This window comes from Staurois parvus, unplaced genomic scaffold, assembly GCF_062004578.1.
Source record: "Staurois parvus isolate SC_StPar_1 unplaced genomic scaffold, SC_StPar_1.0 ptg000303l, whole genome shotgun sequence".
Classification (NCBI taxonomy): Eukaryota; Metazoa; Chordata; class Amphibia; order Anura; family Ranidae; genus Staurois; species Staurois parvus.
Genome location: NW_028318099.1, coordinates 5,804,148 through 5,819,510, shown reverse-complemented (window position 1 = coordinate 5,819,510; position 15,363 = coordinate 5,804,148). Strand labels below are relative to the sequence as shown.

The following is a 15,363-nucleotide window of genomic DNA, read 5'->3' as shown; positions in this document are numbered from 1 at the left end:
AAGAGCACATTCAGACAACCTTATTAGTAGCCTAATCATTCTACAGCGTCTTGAGAGAAATTTTGAATTTTTTGATGAGCTGTGCAGACCCAGTAGGAGAGGGGCCCAAATTGTGCCATTAACTTTATTTTAGCTTTCTAGTTATGAAATAAGTATATTGCATTTGCGATCAAGCTTTTCAGAGTTGCTCTAGTCTAGAATAATATAAATTCACATTTTTGGATCCACAGTCCTTAATGACTCTGGGCATCCCAGCTTAAACTCTAGTGCTTTCGATTCGATACATTCGATACAAATTCCTTCTCATGACAGACATCTGAAATTAGAAGCTTCTGTACTTCTCTTTGTATGAAACAGCCCTTGTTGATCTATGAAATTCAATGAAAGCATCATGGGATAATGTGTGATGACTTACACCTTTCAAATTTCAATAATGTCATCATATTAATGGCGCATATTTCTTGTACCTGAACTTGGGCCCTTTGTTGTGCTTTTTTTGAGGGGGGGATACTTAAGGCTGCAGTTATTCTACATTCTAACTCTGTAGCTGTTTGTCATGGTTTACCTATAAGTACAAAAATGGAATTGCCTAAGTGCAGTGTCTATCATCATAATGGTAGGAGGGGAGGGGGCATTTTCTGCTAGCACTGAAGACACTGTAGGTTGCACACATTGAGTGACCATGGCTTCATATTTATTTCCAGATGTGATCTTTAAATTGGATGATGGAAGCATCAGTGCCCATAAACCACTTCTAATCTGCAGCTGTGAATGGATGTCTGCAATGTTCGGAGGTTCATTTGTAGAAAGTGCAAATAATGAGGTACATGGCAATAGCTATAAAGTATGTTTTTAGCCCACATGTGGAATGATTTCCTTTTTCTTGCTTTATATTATACTCCTTATCAAACCCTTTAATGGCCTTTTGTGAGCTGGCTTGTTTCAGCAATTAAGCATCTCCTGGTCAAACTAAGAATAACATTAGCATATGTTGAAGCAAGGACACATTTTATAACAAGCAAAGTAAGGTGTTGCCTATTGTGGTTCCCAACTGTCCATTAGTAGAGGCATTAGCTAAACATTTCTCCACAAATTTTAATATGAGTTACCAAGTTAACATAAATGTATGTACTGTTTTAAAGATATACTTTTGATTTATAACATACAAAGTCTTGCATACATAAATATATTATAGCATGAGAGTGATGATTGTAATTGGTTGGCTGCTTGCATATGCATGTTCAGCTGATATCTTTATATGTGCTCATATTTCAGGTCATTCTTCCTAATGTAAGCAAATCATCAATGCAAGCAGTATTAGACTATCTGTACACTAAGCTTCTGTCATGTACACCTGAGATGGATCCACTGGAGCTGATTGCGTTGGCCAACAGAATTTGCCTTCCACATTTGGTTGCCCTCACAGGTAAGAACATATTGATATGTGCACATAAATCAAAGTCATACCAATGCATTAATGATAAAGTGATAAAGCTTTGCTGAAAGCCAGTCGGCCTGCATGAATCTGGTAACCTTGTATAAACACTAAATTCCAAAAGGAACTTCTAAATGCCAAATGATTATTTGAATAAACGATTGTTCCATGAAAATGCAGGCCTCAGCTTATCCACTGGGAAGATAATTTAACCCAGCCAAACTCTAATTATCAATTTTGTTAGGGCCTTCTGCTACCCATAGACATGATGACCATTATTCCAATTGTCAAAATTGGCCCGGTCAGTTCATTATCATTTCATGTTCATGGATATATTTAGACCTAGCTGCTTCAGGTAGGAAATCTTCCAATCGTTCTCAACAAAGACAGCACAAGCAAAAAATGAATGAGATAGAAAATAAATCTTCCTGTTTAAAAATATATTTCTTTGAAATGTTTTGTTGACTATACATGGGATGAGACGGTTCTATAGTATGAGCAGTAGTAGTGCAGTTATGTCACAACACACACAGGCATTCACTTTTTGGGACTTTAGTTGACCAAAAAAGAGTTGTGGCCATTTGAGCGGGTAGAAAAGATTTGTCTATTTTATATTTATTTCTACTGATAGCACGATGATGTATGGTACTGTTAATGAAAATTGATATACACTGAATAGTCAATGTACATGTTAGATATAAAAGGAGGGAGAGAGGTCCTCTGAGGTTCAGGTTCTTTTCTTCCCTGCCCTGCTCACCATCTCAAATTTCTTGGAGAGAAAGCATTAAAATGGCCACATTGGGGGCTCCTAATGTGGCCATTTTGATGCTTTCTCTCCCTGAAATTTGAGATAATGAGCAAGGGAGGGAAGTAAAGAACCCTATGTGGCCATTTTAATGCTTTCTCTCCAAGAAATGTGAGGTGGTGAGCAGGGCAGGGAAGTAAAGAACCCTATGTGGCCTTTTTAATGCTTTCTCTCCAAGAAATGTGAGATGGTGAGCAGGGCAGAGAAGTAAAGAACCCTTTGTGGCCATTTTAATGCTTTCTCTCCAAGAAATGTGAGATGGTGAGCAGGGCAGGGAAGTAAAGAACCCTATGTGGCCATTTTAATGCTTTCTCTCCAAAAAATGTGAGATGGTGAGCAGGACAGGGAAGTAAAGAACCCTATGTGGCCATTTTAATGCTTTCTCTCCAAGAAATGTGAGGTGGTGAGCAGGGCAGGAAGTAAAGAACCCTATGTGGCCATTTTAATGCTTTCTCTCCAAGAAATGTGAGATGGTGAGCAGGGCAGAGAAGTAAAGAACCCTTTGTGGCCATTTTAATGCTTTCACTCCAAGAAACCTGAGATAGTGAGCAGAGCAGGGAAGTCATAAACTTTTTAACTATTAAACTATTGCTTAACAGATTTTACAGAAGGATAGTTGAAGTTTTATTTGTGTCTAATAAAAAATGTTGCAGTTTTTCTCATTGCCAGCTTTTTGGAACTATCCCTGTTATCACAGTGGTTCCTGAAATGCTTGCATTCACATTGATGATCTCTCATTGTGGCAAGCAAATTTCAGCTATTTACCATTGGGCAGCATGGGTACTTTCAAAGTCTGTACAATCCTAGTTGCAGTAATGCAGCACAGTGGCTAAATGGTTAGCACTTCCACCTGGCAGTACTAGGGTCGTTGGTTCAAATCCCAGCCACGGCACCACCTGCCTGGAGTTTGCATGTTCTCCTTGTGCGTGCGTGGGTTTCCTCCGTGTACTCTGGTGTCCTCCCACACTCCAAAGACATGCTGGTAGGTTAATTGGCTCCTGTCTAAATTGGCCCTAGTATGTGTATGTATGAATGTGAATTTGGGACCTTAGATTGTACACCCCTTGAGGGTTAGGGACTGATGTGAATGTACTATATATATATATATATATATGTGTGTGTGTAAAACGCTGCATAAATGGACGGCGCTATATAAGTACCTGAAATAAATAAATATAAATAAAGGTATAAATAATAACTACTAATGCAATTATCTCACAGCTACTTTTATAGTTTCAAATTGTTATAAAGATGAACTCACATTTTCACACTTTGCGACATTCTGCTAAATGTTAGGGTCAGTTTGCATGTAGATTAATAATAGATTCGGCATCCTGTGTATATTTTTAAAATCAAATTATTGTATTATTTATAATGGTTGTAATACAGCATAAAATGTGCTTTGCCCTGCAGAACAGCATGCTGTGCAAGAGCTGACCAAAGCTGCAATGAATGGGCTGGATATTGATCATGAAGTGCTGACTTATCTGGAATTGGCTCAGGTCAGTAATATGACAGTTGTTCCATCAGGCAAAGTGCATATTCCTGTATAAGCACTGAGGGGTAACCTGGTGGCAGGAGGAGAGCAGATGTAAATGTATTAAGTAGGGATTATCTTAGCTGAAGATCAGACAGTCGTGGAATTGTGTGAATCACACAAGACAAACACAGATATTCACAATGCCATACTGGCAGGCAGTCTTGATGGAGAAAAACAAATTAGCAGTTTTCACATTAATAATGTCTACCAATTTTACACAAATATTTTTGTTTAGCAGTATATTCAAATTCTTTTTCTTATATAGATATTCCTATTATGCATAATAAATCAGTTAGCATATTTGTGATGGTAACCTGCTCTATACGTTTTGCCTCAAGCACTGACTACATTGCTGTAGTGCAAAGTTGCATGGGAGCTAGAGCATTGTTTTTCTTCATTCATGGTAACTCAGAACAAATTTTGTTATACTTATCATGCAAGGGATCATTTTGTCAGGTCCAGGGGGTTATTCTGCCAGTTTTATATAGGGTGTGTAAAGACAGGTTTGTTTTTACCAATTGCCATTACTCTTAAATTGCCTAATTTGCAACTGTTAACAAATATCTGGCACCTCTCAGTGCCTACATCAGGGTCGTTTTTCAGCAGCTTGGTGAAGCACTGTATGCCCATACCTACCCCTCTCCTTGATCTATCACTCCCCACTCCTTTCCCGAAGATAACGGTGCCTCAGTGCTGTGTACACACTACAGCAATTAGTTGATGGTAATCCTGGGCACCAAAATAGAATATGCACGTGCATTTGACACAAGTTAAGTACAATGCCCTGGACTGATGGTTAATACCATATATACAAAATAAGATCTGGCATGAGAAATAATAATTATCACTGTTACTACTTTTAATGCATGAATTTAGGCTTTAATGGCATGCATAAATACTTAAGGAAAGAGAGTGAGATAAGCTGAGAAATTTAAAAGCTGTTGCCCCACTGTGCTTGCTCTGACCAAATGTATTCATAATAAAGTCACAATAATGTCAAATGTAATTGCCTTAATTATTGGGCTTTGTATTAACTGAGCTAAATATTTGACTTCTAGTTTCACAATGCACATCAGTTGGCTGCCTGGTGTCTGCATCATATCTGCACAAATTATAACAGCGTTTGCTCCAAGTTCCGTAAAGACATCAAAGCAAAATCTGCTGGTGGGTAAATCTAATGCTTTTTATTTGAACCTGTTATTTTGATTCTTTGTAGGTAGCCTTTTGTATGTCCAATATTCATGAGACTGGGCTATATTACATAACCCGATGAGCTTGAATTATTTAATGCATTTCCCTGAATTAACTATAGTTACCACTTATTTTGTTAAAAAATATTCTATTTTTACAAAGTAATTAAACATTCTAGATGTCAAGCAAAGCTATTAAACTTGGTAAGATAGTAAGCATATCAAATCTGCTTGTGTGAAGGGGTTAAGGAAATATCATTTTAGTGAGTGGTTACTTAGCAACATACTAGACCTCATGTGGAAAAAAAACTGGATTGAAGAATAGTACAGGTGTGGCCTATAGCAACCATTTAGATTCCAGTTTATCATTTTTCTGCTGCAGGCTAGAAAATGAGAGGCTGCAATTACCACCATCATTCATTGTCCTTCCTACACAGGTCCATTGTTTACATTTTAAAATGACATATGTGCTTGTCAACTAGTCCTAGTTGATAATATGCCAGCTGATTAGAGAGTTGTTTAAATAACCTGATAATAATTGTCACCTGTTGTGACTAATATGTCACTTGTAGGTGATTGATAATAGATTGTCACTGATATGATACCAAACTGGTAGATTCATAGCCTAAATTAACAAAGACCACAGCTGCCATTGTATATGATGACCACCATACTGCCACTCGTTTTCTTGCCCTTTCTTAAAAGGCATGTGTTTTTTTTAGGCTTGGCTGTACTAAACATTGTGATGTGTATATACTACAGAAAGCACAGCGCTAATCCTATACACATCTAGAATGACAGCCCCAGGATAATTAGTGATGTATTATAGCTTGTGTTGGTTTCAGCCGTAATTACCACCTGGTGACCTAGAGGTTCATTAACCTGGCTATGACAATTGTGAAACTACACTATTCATCCATCTGCCACATTTCTCACTTTAACCAGGCTAACAAATTAGACCTGCTTAGGGTAAACCTTTTATTCTAGTGCAATGGTACATCTGACCTCTTGGTTTAACAACTGCCTGCCATTGTTTAGACCTAGTTGTACACTGGAACTTTTTTTTACATGGATGGTCCCATCATGTCTACTAGAAAGTTGAGGAACAAAATATGCTAGTTTATGGAAACTTTAACATTACAAGAAGTATAAACGTGTCTGCCTTATCTAACAATACTCCCCAAACAATTGTGATTTAAATGGTTAACTTATTTAAGATGAAGTTGCCCCTTTTAAGTGTATAACCACCCTTGAAGAAATAACAATATATCAAAGTAGGCACTCAACAGATTGTGTACACGCATAGAGTAAATTCAATAACTATATGTGCAAAAACCAAATGAAAATATTAAGATAAAAAAATATAACATACAAACAATGTGCAATAAAGTCCGCCTTTAAATGGTGAACTTAATATACAAATTATGGACTATAATATACAAAATATTTGCAAAACAGTCCAAAATAAAGTCCACTATTAATTGATCAGTCTCCATACCAAGTGAATCCCCAGAATACTTTCAGTTGTTCCACATGTTCCTTTTGTGATATGTACCTAAACAACCACTACTGGTAGTGATCATTTGGGTGCATATCACAAAAGAAGCATGTGAAACAACTGAAAGTATTCTGAGTGTTAACTTGGTGTGGAGACTGATCATTTAATAGTGGACTTTTTTGCATATATTTTGTATATTTTATTTTCATATCCTAATATTTATTTGTTAAAAAAATATTTAAATATATATTTAACTTTCATAAGTGTCTGAATCTGTCATGATATTGGACTTTTGTCATCCTTTACTCAACAGCACTTTGAAAAGAGGGGGCAGTAGGAGCTAGACAGACTCTGTTTCATGATTATGTTCTGACATGGAACATGCTGACAGGAGAAGAGAGCAGAGTTGATGTCTTAACAGTGTGTTATTGCTCCTTTATTGTCCAATCAGTAGACTAACACCACTGTATTCCCTAGCTGTAAGAGAAAGTAGTGTCACTTGTGTCAAATACCAAACATGTTATACTTACCTGCTCTGTGCAGTGGTATTGCACAGAGTGGTCCTGAACCTCCTGTCCTGGGGTCCCCGACTGGCGATCTCAGCTCCTCCTCATCTTGTTTCACAACCATAGGAAGCCGTTTCCTATTGGGGGGCACCTGCAGGCTTGCTGCCGAGCCAGGCTGTGTGTGTCTATAGACACACAGTCCAGCTTGACACCCCCTCCCCTTCCCCTGCCCCAAACTCCCTCCTTATAGGATTTGATTGACAGCAGCTGGAGCCAGTGGCTCTCACTGAGTCCTGTGTGGAGAGGAAGAGAGCAGCGCTGCTGTACTTGGCCACAGCGCTAAATTGAGTTACGACTTTATTTATGGAGGCAAAACAAATACTGGACCATTTTTTTCCTTCATGCATTAAGAACTGTCCTGCCTCTAGAACCACTTTAAGATAGACTTTCATGATTTCCCTGCTGTAAAACTGTTCCATTTCCTTTCCCAGAAAATCAAGAATATTTTGAAAGACATCGATGGCCACCAGTCTGGTACCTGAAAGAAGAAGACCACTATCAGCGAGTGAAGAAGGAAAGGGAGAAGGAAGACAGTGTCCTTAATAAACACCGGTCAAAACGCAAGTGGTGCTTCTGGAGCTCCTCCTCAGCGGCCTTTGCCTAAGCAATGACCTTCATTGCAGACTTGAAAAACACATGTGTATGAATATTGTCTTAATGTTCAAACAAGCTGTACAGTAGTTACCTTTTTGAAGCACTGATTTCAATCCACGTGTGTGCATTTAATGTTTTTATAAGATCAAAGCACAATTCACTTCAAGCAGGTCAAAAAGCTTGTTACCTTCAGCTGGAAGGGGGTCCATGTAGACCCCTTGTGTCACTGGAAAGGTTTAAGTCATGAACAGGCATAAATCACAAATTTTCAGAATGGTCATCTAATGACTAAGTAAGGTGTGTTGAGGAAAATACATGACACTAAATACAGGGATCTCTAGTTTTGGAGCAAATAAGCCAATACAAGGACAAGCACTTATGCAATATATTGTTATATTGCAGAGCGCAAGCTCCATCTGTTCTGCTCGTACTGTGTTCTTAAAAGTTGGGATCAAAGTTGTGTAACATACAAGATATTGTTTCACGTTAACCTCTGTCTAGGACAATCATGTTCAAAGCTGTATGTGCTTATGTTACTGCTTAAAACCCAGCTCTTGGAAATCAAAATCTTTAAATTCAGGTATTTTTGGAATTAATAATTAGCCTGCATGTTCTTTGTGATCAGCAGTTCCAGCAATGCAGAATTTGCCTATGCCACTTCTGAAAATAATCTAGCTAGTTCCTGAGAGGAGGGTCACCTCAGGACAGGTTAAACAAATATAAGGGCCCAAGGTGAATGTAAAATGTGGAGCTTACAGAACTAAAAACCCAACCTGAATGCATATAATGGGTTTTGCTCAGCTTGGGGCCTCCACCCTCAGCAGCTTTACCTTTGAGCGAGCCCTGAGCGGCCTGTAGCCTGTGTTAACATTATAGCAATGTACTCTGCTTGGTTTAATTTTTTAGCAAGCATTGCTTAGGAATTCTCAAGGATCTGGCAAAAATGGCACGATTTTGCATATAAGGCACATTTTTGTCTGCTCACTAAGAATATAAAATCAAAAATTCTTTGTCTCTTTATCTTTAAAAAGTAGATAAAATAAATAGCTAAGCGTTAAGAATAGAGAAGAAATCCCAACAAACAAGTAATAATTTTGTGTTTTCTGTATCACCTGAAATGAAACTATTAACATGTAGGATGTGGACACTACAACCCAGCAGTGACCTGGTTTCCATCTTCACTGGAAACTTTTTTTTTTTTATACTGTCTTACTTTGAATATATCAATATTCATGTTATGTGAAATGCCTACGTTAGACTGGAAGGGCTCTATTCACAGGGATATTCAGGGCAACATATATACCCTATTTGCAGACAAAATGTGTTAGTAGCCTAAGTACTTATCTACTTCTCATGTAGTATCATGCATTTAATAGCAGTGGTCTTCCACCTTCAGTGCAGAGAAGTAATGGTTTAAAGTGAACCTGACCAGGCTTTTTCCTGAAGCTCTGTGTGCTTTATACTGTGATGATATATACAGAGTCATGTTTTTTCACTTTTGTTGTTTTCATACGATGTATATATACCTGTCCCAGGCTTGGCATCTCGGTTTTCAGACTATGAATCCTGATGTGTGATAGACATGTCACAATTGAAATGAATAGGACTTCTCAGGGACCGCAATAGGCCCTTTCACACCTAGGTGCATGCAGTAACATACATATATATGAAGTGCATTACTAAGTGTTTTCACAGGTCCTTAGGCATGCCTTTTAAAGGCCCCCTGCAGCCAAAAACATTTTTTTTTTTCGGATCGACACTAGTCCAATTGGCAGAAAAAAAAGATAAAACTCCCAGACACAGACGGCAATAAATGCCTGATAGTGGTCCAGGCTCAAAACCAAATAAGAAGAAACCGTGTTGGCTAGAGTGTGGCTTCAAGGAAAATGCTACATATCTTATTTTTTAGGCATTCTAAGCTACAGAACATAGGTGTGAACTAGCGACTTAGTAACAAATGGCCTTTTTACCTGAAACACATTTTTATGCGATAAAATACATGCATTTTGCGGCAGGATGACCCGTGAATGGGTCTTACTAGCACATAGGGCCATAATTGTAACAAGTTTTGCCCATGCATTGATTAGTTACATTGTGACAAAATTATGTCACCTGTGATGAGGGATGGACATGACCTGATGATGCTCATAGATGACTTCTTCAGGAAATATTACTCTTGTTTATTTTGTCAGGTTCACATTAAACCATTTGCTTCCAAGTAAATTTCTGGACGTCACATAAGCTGTAGCTCCATGCATTTCATTCAGACACTATGTTCAGGATGTGCATAGGGAAAATCCCTTTTGTTATGTAGTGAATTTACAGTATATGCTCCTGTGTATCAGTATTTCTTTCAAATACCTTCTCTTTCTTATTTAAATTTGGTTGTTGTGTGAATTTTCAGTGTTAATTATAAAGAAACAATGTGTATACAATAGGAAGAGAACCAGAGCTGTTTCTGGGCCAATTCAATGTAACCAACATTTATAGCAGGTTTGGTCTTCTATTGGAGCTAGACTTGCCTTGACTGCATAAATGCTCTAATACAGCAAAGGATAATATCTACAACCTTTTGATGTAGCAACATGGACCCTAATGGTCCATATCGCCTACCTAGTCTAAGCGGAACCAGAAATATCAAAGAGTAATAAGCAAAACTACTTAACTAAACCTTAAATACAAGCCCCCATATAACAAAAATGTTTTGATTTACTGTTGGGATGGGCATAAAGATGTACTAATTCTGGGTATCTTTGACATATTCCGGCACCCATTATGTGTTTGTGAATGTTACTAGCCAATTTTTTATTTTAGGTTTTAAGACCCTTTACATTTAATGATATATTAAAAGCTAAGTTCGCCTTTTGAATAAAATGGACTGTGCGGTCAAGAGGCTCCAGTAGGTTAAAGCAATATTTTTCAAAATGGCCCAGTGTATTTTAAGTGTTACTAAACCCACAACAGTAAAATCAGTCTGTATATGCAGTAAAGCATGCTTGTTATACTCACTGTGGAACCTAAGGGGTTATTCCTTTGCATTGTGTAAACAGGATGTTTGATCCTGTCTTCTATGATCCTCCCCTTCTTGCACAGTCCCCAATCCATTTGCTGACAGTACAGAGCTCTAGGCATCACTCTGTACATGCTCAGTTTAGTGTGTATGGCTAAAGAATTCATTTTTTGTTTTGTTTTGTTTTTTGGGGGGGGAGGCGGGTGTATGTGATCAGCAAAAGCCCAATCAGCACTGTCCAGACAGAAGATCAGGGGTTATGCAGCCTCATAGGATAGTCAGAACATAATGAAAACTCCTCCTACAAGCTTTAACCAGTGCTTGGCCAGACCTAAGGGGTTAATCCTCTGCATTGTGTAAAAAGGCTGTTTAACCCTGACTTCTCTGCTCTTCCTCTTCTTCAAATGTCCACATCTTATCTCCTGAGGAGACAGACTGACCCCGTAGCCATTCTGCACATGTTCAGTTTAGTGTGTATTGCTAGAAAGGTTTTTTTTTTTTTTTCTTGGGAGAGTGCATGTGATCTGCACAGGGCCAATCAGCACTGTCCAGACAGAGGGCAGGGGCTTTGCATCCTCCTAGAGCAGAAAACAGACCAGCACTAGCTAAAGCTTGTAGGAGGAGTTTGAACACTGAAAGAAGTCACAGGACTGCTCTAACTGCTGATGAGAAAAGGTATTTAGCAGTTTACATTTACTAAAATAATTGCATTTCCATGTAGTGTGTACTGTGGGGGACCAGATATAGTGAATGCAGGGTCCTGGGAGACCAGATATAGTGAATGCAGGGTCCTGGAAGACCAGATATAGTGAATGCAGGGTCCGGGGAGACCAGAGATAGTGAATGCAGGGTCCGGGGAGACCAGAGATAGTGAATGCAGGGTCCTGGGTTTAGTAACACTTTAATGTTATTGCTGGAATTACAGCAATTACAAAAAAACTTCCATTGTTGGCAATGCCTTGATGCTAGGGTGTGGCCTGTGTTGACTGTTCACCCCCAGCATCACAGAATTGAGCGCTCTCCCTTGCTCAATAGCCTCCCAGCGCTTTCTATCCTCCTGGAGTGGCCAAGCTCAAAATTGTTTCTCCAGGCTTTGAGGGAGCCGCAGATGGCCTACAGGTATAGCAATTACATTAGGCAATATTTTTCAAAACCGCACCGTGTATTTATCCTACTGGGGTCCCTTGACTACATAGTCCATTTCAATCAAAAGGTGACCCTAGCTTTTAAGTGCTAAGGTTTCCCCTACTCCAAACACAGAATTTGATATGTGCGTTTGTGTACACATCACTAAAATATTTTCTCTGAAACCATTTTGTTATTGTGAACTAACATACAAGAATTATGGAAGCTGCCACTATTGTTATTATTATTATATCTCTTCTGGAGAAAATTCTATGTGCCTGGCTTTCATACTGATTTTCTAGATTTGGTGCTCATGGAACAAGTATGATATTCCTGAGCTCTAAAGCTGTTCTGAGTCAAAAATTAAATTTTTAAAGTCATTTAATATGCAGGGCAGCCAGGCAGCGTGCATTTTTATAAGGATAGGTTAGCAATAGTAGCTTACATATATTTCTTTCAGTACAGTTTTCTTTTGAGAGTTGAATAAATTAGGAAAGTCCTTTGACACTACAGGATTAAATTATCCAGTCCCCTGTAAATAATGATGCTGCTAAATTTCGTTTGGTCTCTACAATTTAATTTTAATTATGTCAAATTTTTGTAAAGATGCTGCAAATTACTTCTCAGATTTTAAATGGCCACTAAACCTAAAATACAGGCTGCCTTGCAAAAAGTACCAGTCAATGACATTCACATAGATATGTAATGGAATGTTCATACCTAGACAGAACCTATACAGTACATAAGGTTGTATTAATATTTTTGTGCATCTATGTACAGTATATAATGTCTATATTGACCATCATTTCGGGCTATTAAGAGGCTCTCTGTAGATTTTTTTTCCCATTTAGGCTGCTGAACAGCAAGTAACCAGCCTGTCCTTCCCATCAGTAAAATATAGGCTTCTTAAACAATTTTAAAGCCCAACTGAAGTTTAATACCTTTTCATACTTTATAGTACTGTAGCAGCACACATTATGATTTGTGACTAATTTATGCTAGGAAATGCCTTTAAAATAACTTTTTTGCTTGGTGAAAATGCTGCTCCCTGCCCTCCTACTGCATTGCTCTGCGCTGGCAGAGCTGAGTAACAGCCACACCCCCCAGTACAAATGTCCTCACACAGACTTGTATTGTAAATGTCAGAACAGGTCTTTGTGAATTACTGCACTGGGTATTTTCTGGTGCCTTTTAAACTGCACAGTCATATTTAGACGCCTGGCACAAGTTCTATAACCAGAAAATAGAGGTGTTACCATGAAAATGTGATTTCTTAGTACAATATCTATTTCTGTGTCTTCATTTGGGCTTTAGGTTTATCTTAAAATGTTAACTATATGGCTTTTATATGGGCAGCTTGTATTCTAGGCTTATTCTTATTCGATAATGGATATGTGAGGGAGGATAAATTTACTTAAAAGGACATGCCACTTTCAGTAAAAAAAAAAAAAACTGGAAAAGATTTTCATGGAAGTGTAATGTTCAAGGGTTCTGGGATCCATGTTCACTATTGTACCCCTTCTGACTGCAACCAGTTGTATGGATGTTCTAGTCAGAAAGCAGACAAAAATGTTTCTGCCTCAAAACCTGATCATCACATATCCATTGTCTATTGCAGGGGCTTTTTACTGAAAATGGAGAACCCTTTTTGGAGGAAATTTCCTTTGTAGGCATACACCTGTAATCTTGAGTAATAAGAGTTGGTAGTATGTAGTATAGCATTTGTAGACTAATGGGAAAACATTCTAACCCCAGAGTTGTAGAAAGCCATATTCCATTTACTGAAATTCAGGTTTTTACAGGGTCCATTCTTGGCAATGCCATTAACAGCTTAGTTTAGTATTGTAGATACAGGTGCTATTAAAACAGGATAACTCTGTTGCAATATACCAGCAAAATGAACAGAATGGAAAGTCCTTTAAAAAAAACTAGATACTGCTATTGATTAGGTGGGGGGAAAACAATCAATTAATTTACATTGGGTATTGATTAAAAACATGGAAGTGGCAATCTACATTCACTCTTGTCAGCTCTGACCCGTTGGGAATAACGTTTCAGCAGTCGGTTTTTCACAACCAAAGCTCAGTTTGTAAACTTGCCAAATGTTACAACTCTACTAACACATCTGGGGTATATGCAATAATATCCTGTTGTAATCTTAAATGTCAATTGATTTAACCAAGTGGCTGGTTCATTTGGTTAATACAGCCTATGGCCTTTATCTTTGTGGTTATTTTATGTTTTTTATTTTGCAAAAAAGAAAGAAAATGTCAATAAACTTGTTTAAATATAGAGCTTTGTGTGGTTTCTTGATTCCTGGTTACATTCAAAGGGCCCATTTGGACTGTGCATTGAGTTAACACATGCGTTACAGTGTGGTACATTAAAGCAGCCTATTAATTGTGATTGGGATTTTACCATCTCTTAACCCACTAGAAAAAAATGCATGTGTGTGGTGTGCTTCAGTGCAGGTGCAGTGCCCACTACTGTAATAGTGCCTAGGGCAGTGATGGCGAACCCGTGGCACGCGTGCCACAGCCGGCACGCCGAGCCTTATCTGTGGGCACGCCAGGAGAATACCGTATTTTTCGCTCCATAAGACGCACTTTTTTTCCCCAAAAAAAGGGGGGAAAATGTCAGTGCGTCTTATGGAGCGAATATAGAGCGGCCGGTCCGGTATTTCCACCGCCGTCGTGTCAGAATACCAGGCCGGCCGCTCAGCTCTGCAGTGGGACCGTACCTGTCCCTCTATCCAGCGGCGCGCTGTCTTCCCGGCTTCTGTAGTGTGCGTGACAGCCGGGTCCCAAGTGCGCATGCGCAAGAAGCAGTGCTCTTTGTGAATGGTAAGGCGGTACCTGGGACACATGACAGATCCCAGAAGCCGCCGGACCAATCACAAAGCGCAGCGCTTCTCGCGCATGCGCACTGGGCATCCGGCTGTCCGACGAGCGCCCACACTACAGAAGCCGGGAAGACAGCGCGCGGCTGGATAAAGGAACAGGTAAGATAAAAAAAAAAACTCTGCGGAAGTAAGAGCGGGTACCTGTCAAATTCAGGTACCCGCTCCCCCTCCCTCCCCAAAGGTCAGCAGTCATCTGTACTGTCCGCAGTCTCTGGTCATCCCTGTGCTGTCCGCAGTCTCTGGTCATCCCTGTGCTGTCCGCAGTCTCTGGTCATCCCTGTGCTTTCCGCAGTCTCTGGTCATCTCCTGTACTGTGTCCGCAGTCTCTGGTCATCCCTGTGCTGTCTGCAGTCTCTGGTCATCCCTGTGCTGTCTGCAGTCTCTGGTCATCTCCTGTACTGTCCGCAGTCTCTGGTCATCCCTGTACTGTCCGCAGTCTCTGGTCATCCCTGTACTGTCCGCAGTCTCTGGTCATCCCTGTGCTGTCTGCAGTCTCTGGTCATCTCCTGTACTGTCCGCAGTCTCTGGTCTTCCCTGTACTGTCCGCAGTCTCTGGTCATCCCTGTACTGTGTCCGCAGTCTCTGGTCATCCCTGTACTGTCCGCAGTCTCTGGTCATCCCTGTACTGTCCGCAGTCTCTGGTCATCCCTGTACTGTCCGCAGTCTCTGGTCATCCCTGTACTGTGTCCGCAGTCTCT

At 39.5% G+C, this 15,363-nt stretch overlaps 1 protein-coding gene across 1 annotated transcript in view; it reads left to right on the top strand.

Moving 5' to 3' along the window:
• Positions 1-14,055, top strand: part of RHOBTB1 (Rho related BTB domain containing 1) — a 54,279-nt gene extending 40,224 nt beyond the window's left edge. The window contains exons 6-10 of the mRNA XM_089683199.1: positions 705-823; positions 1,276-1,426; positions 3,654-3,742; positions 4,839-4,944; positions 7,466-14,055. Of these exons, the coding sequence (XP_089539325.1) occupies positions 705-823; positions 1,276-1,426; positions 3,654-3,742; positions 4,839-4,944; positions 7,466-7,638 (638 nt within the window). The 3' untranslated portion in view covers positions 7,639-14,055. The remainder of the gene's footprint in view (positions 1-704; positions 824-1,275; positions 1,427-3,653; positions 3,743-4,838; positions 4,945-7,465) is intronic.
• Positions 14,056-15,363: the final 1,308 nt, after the last annotated feature.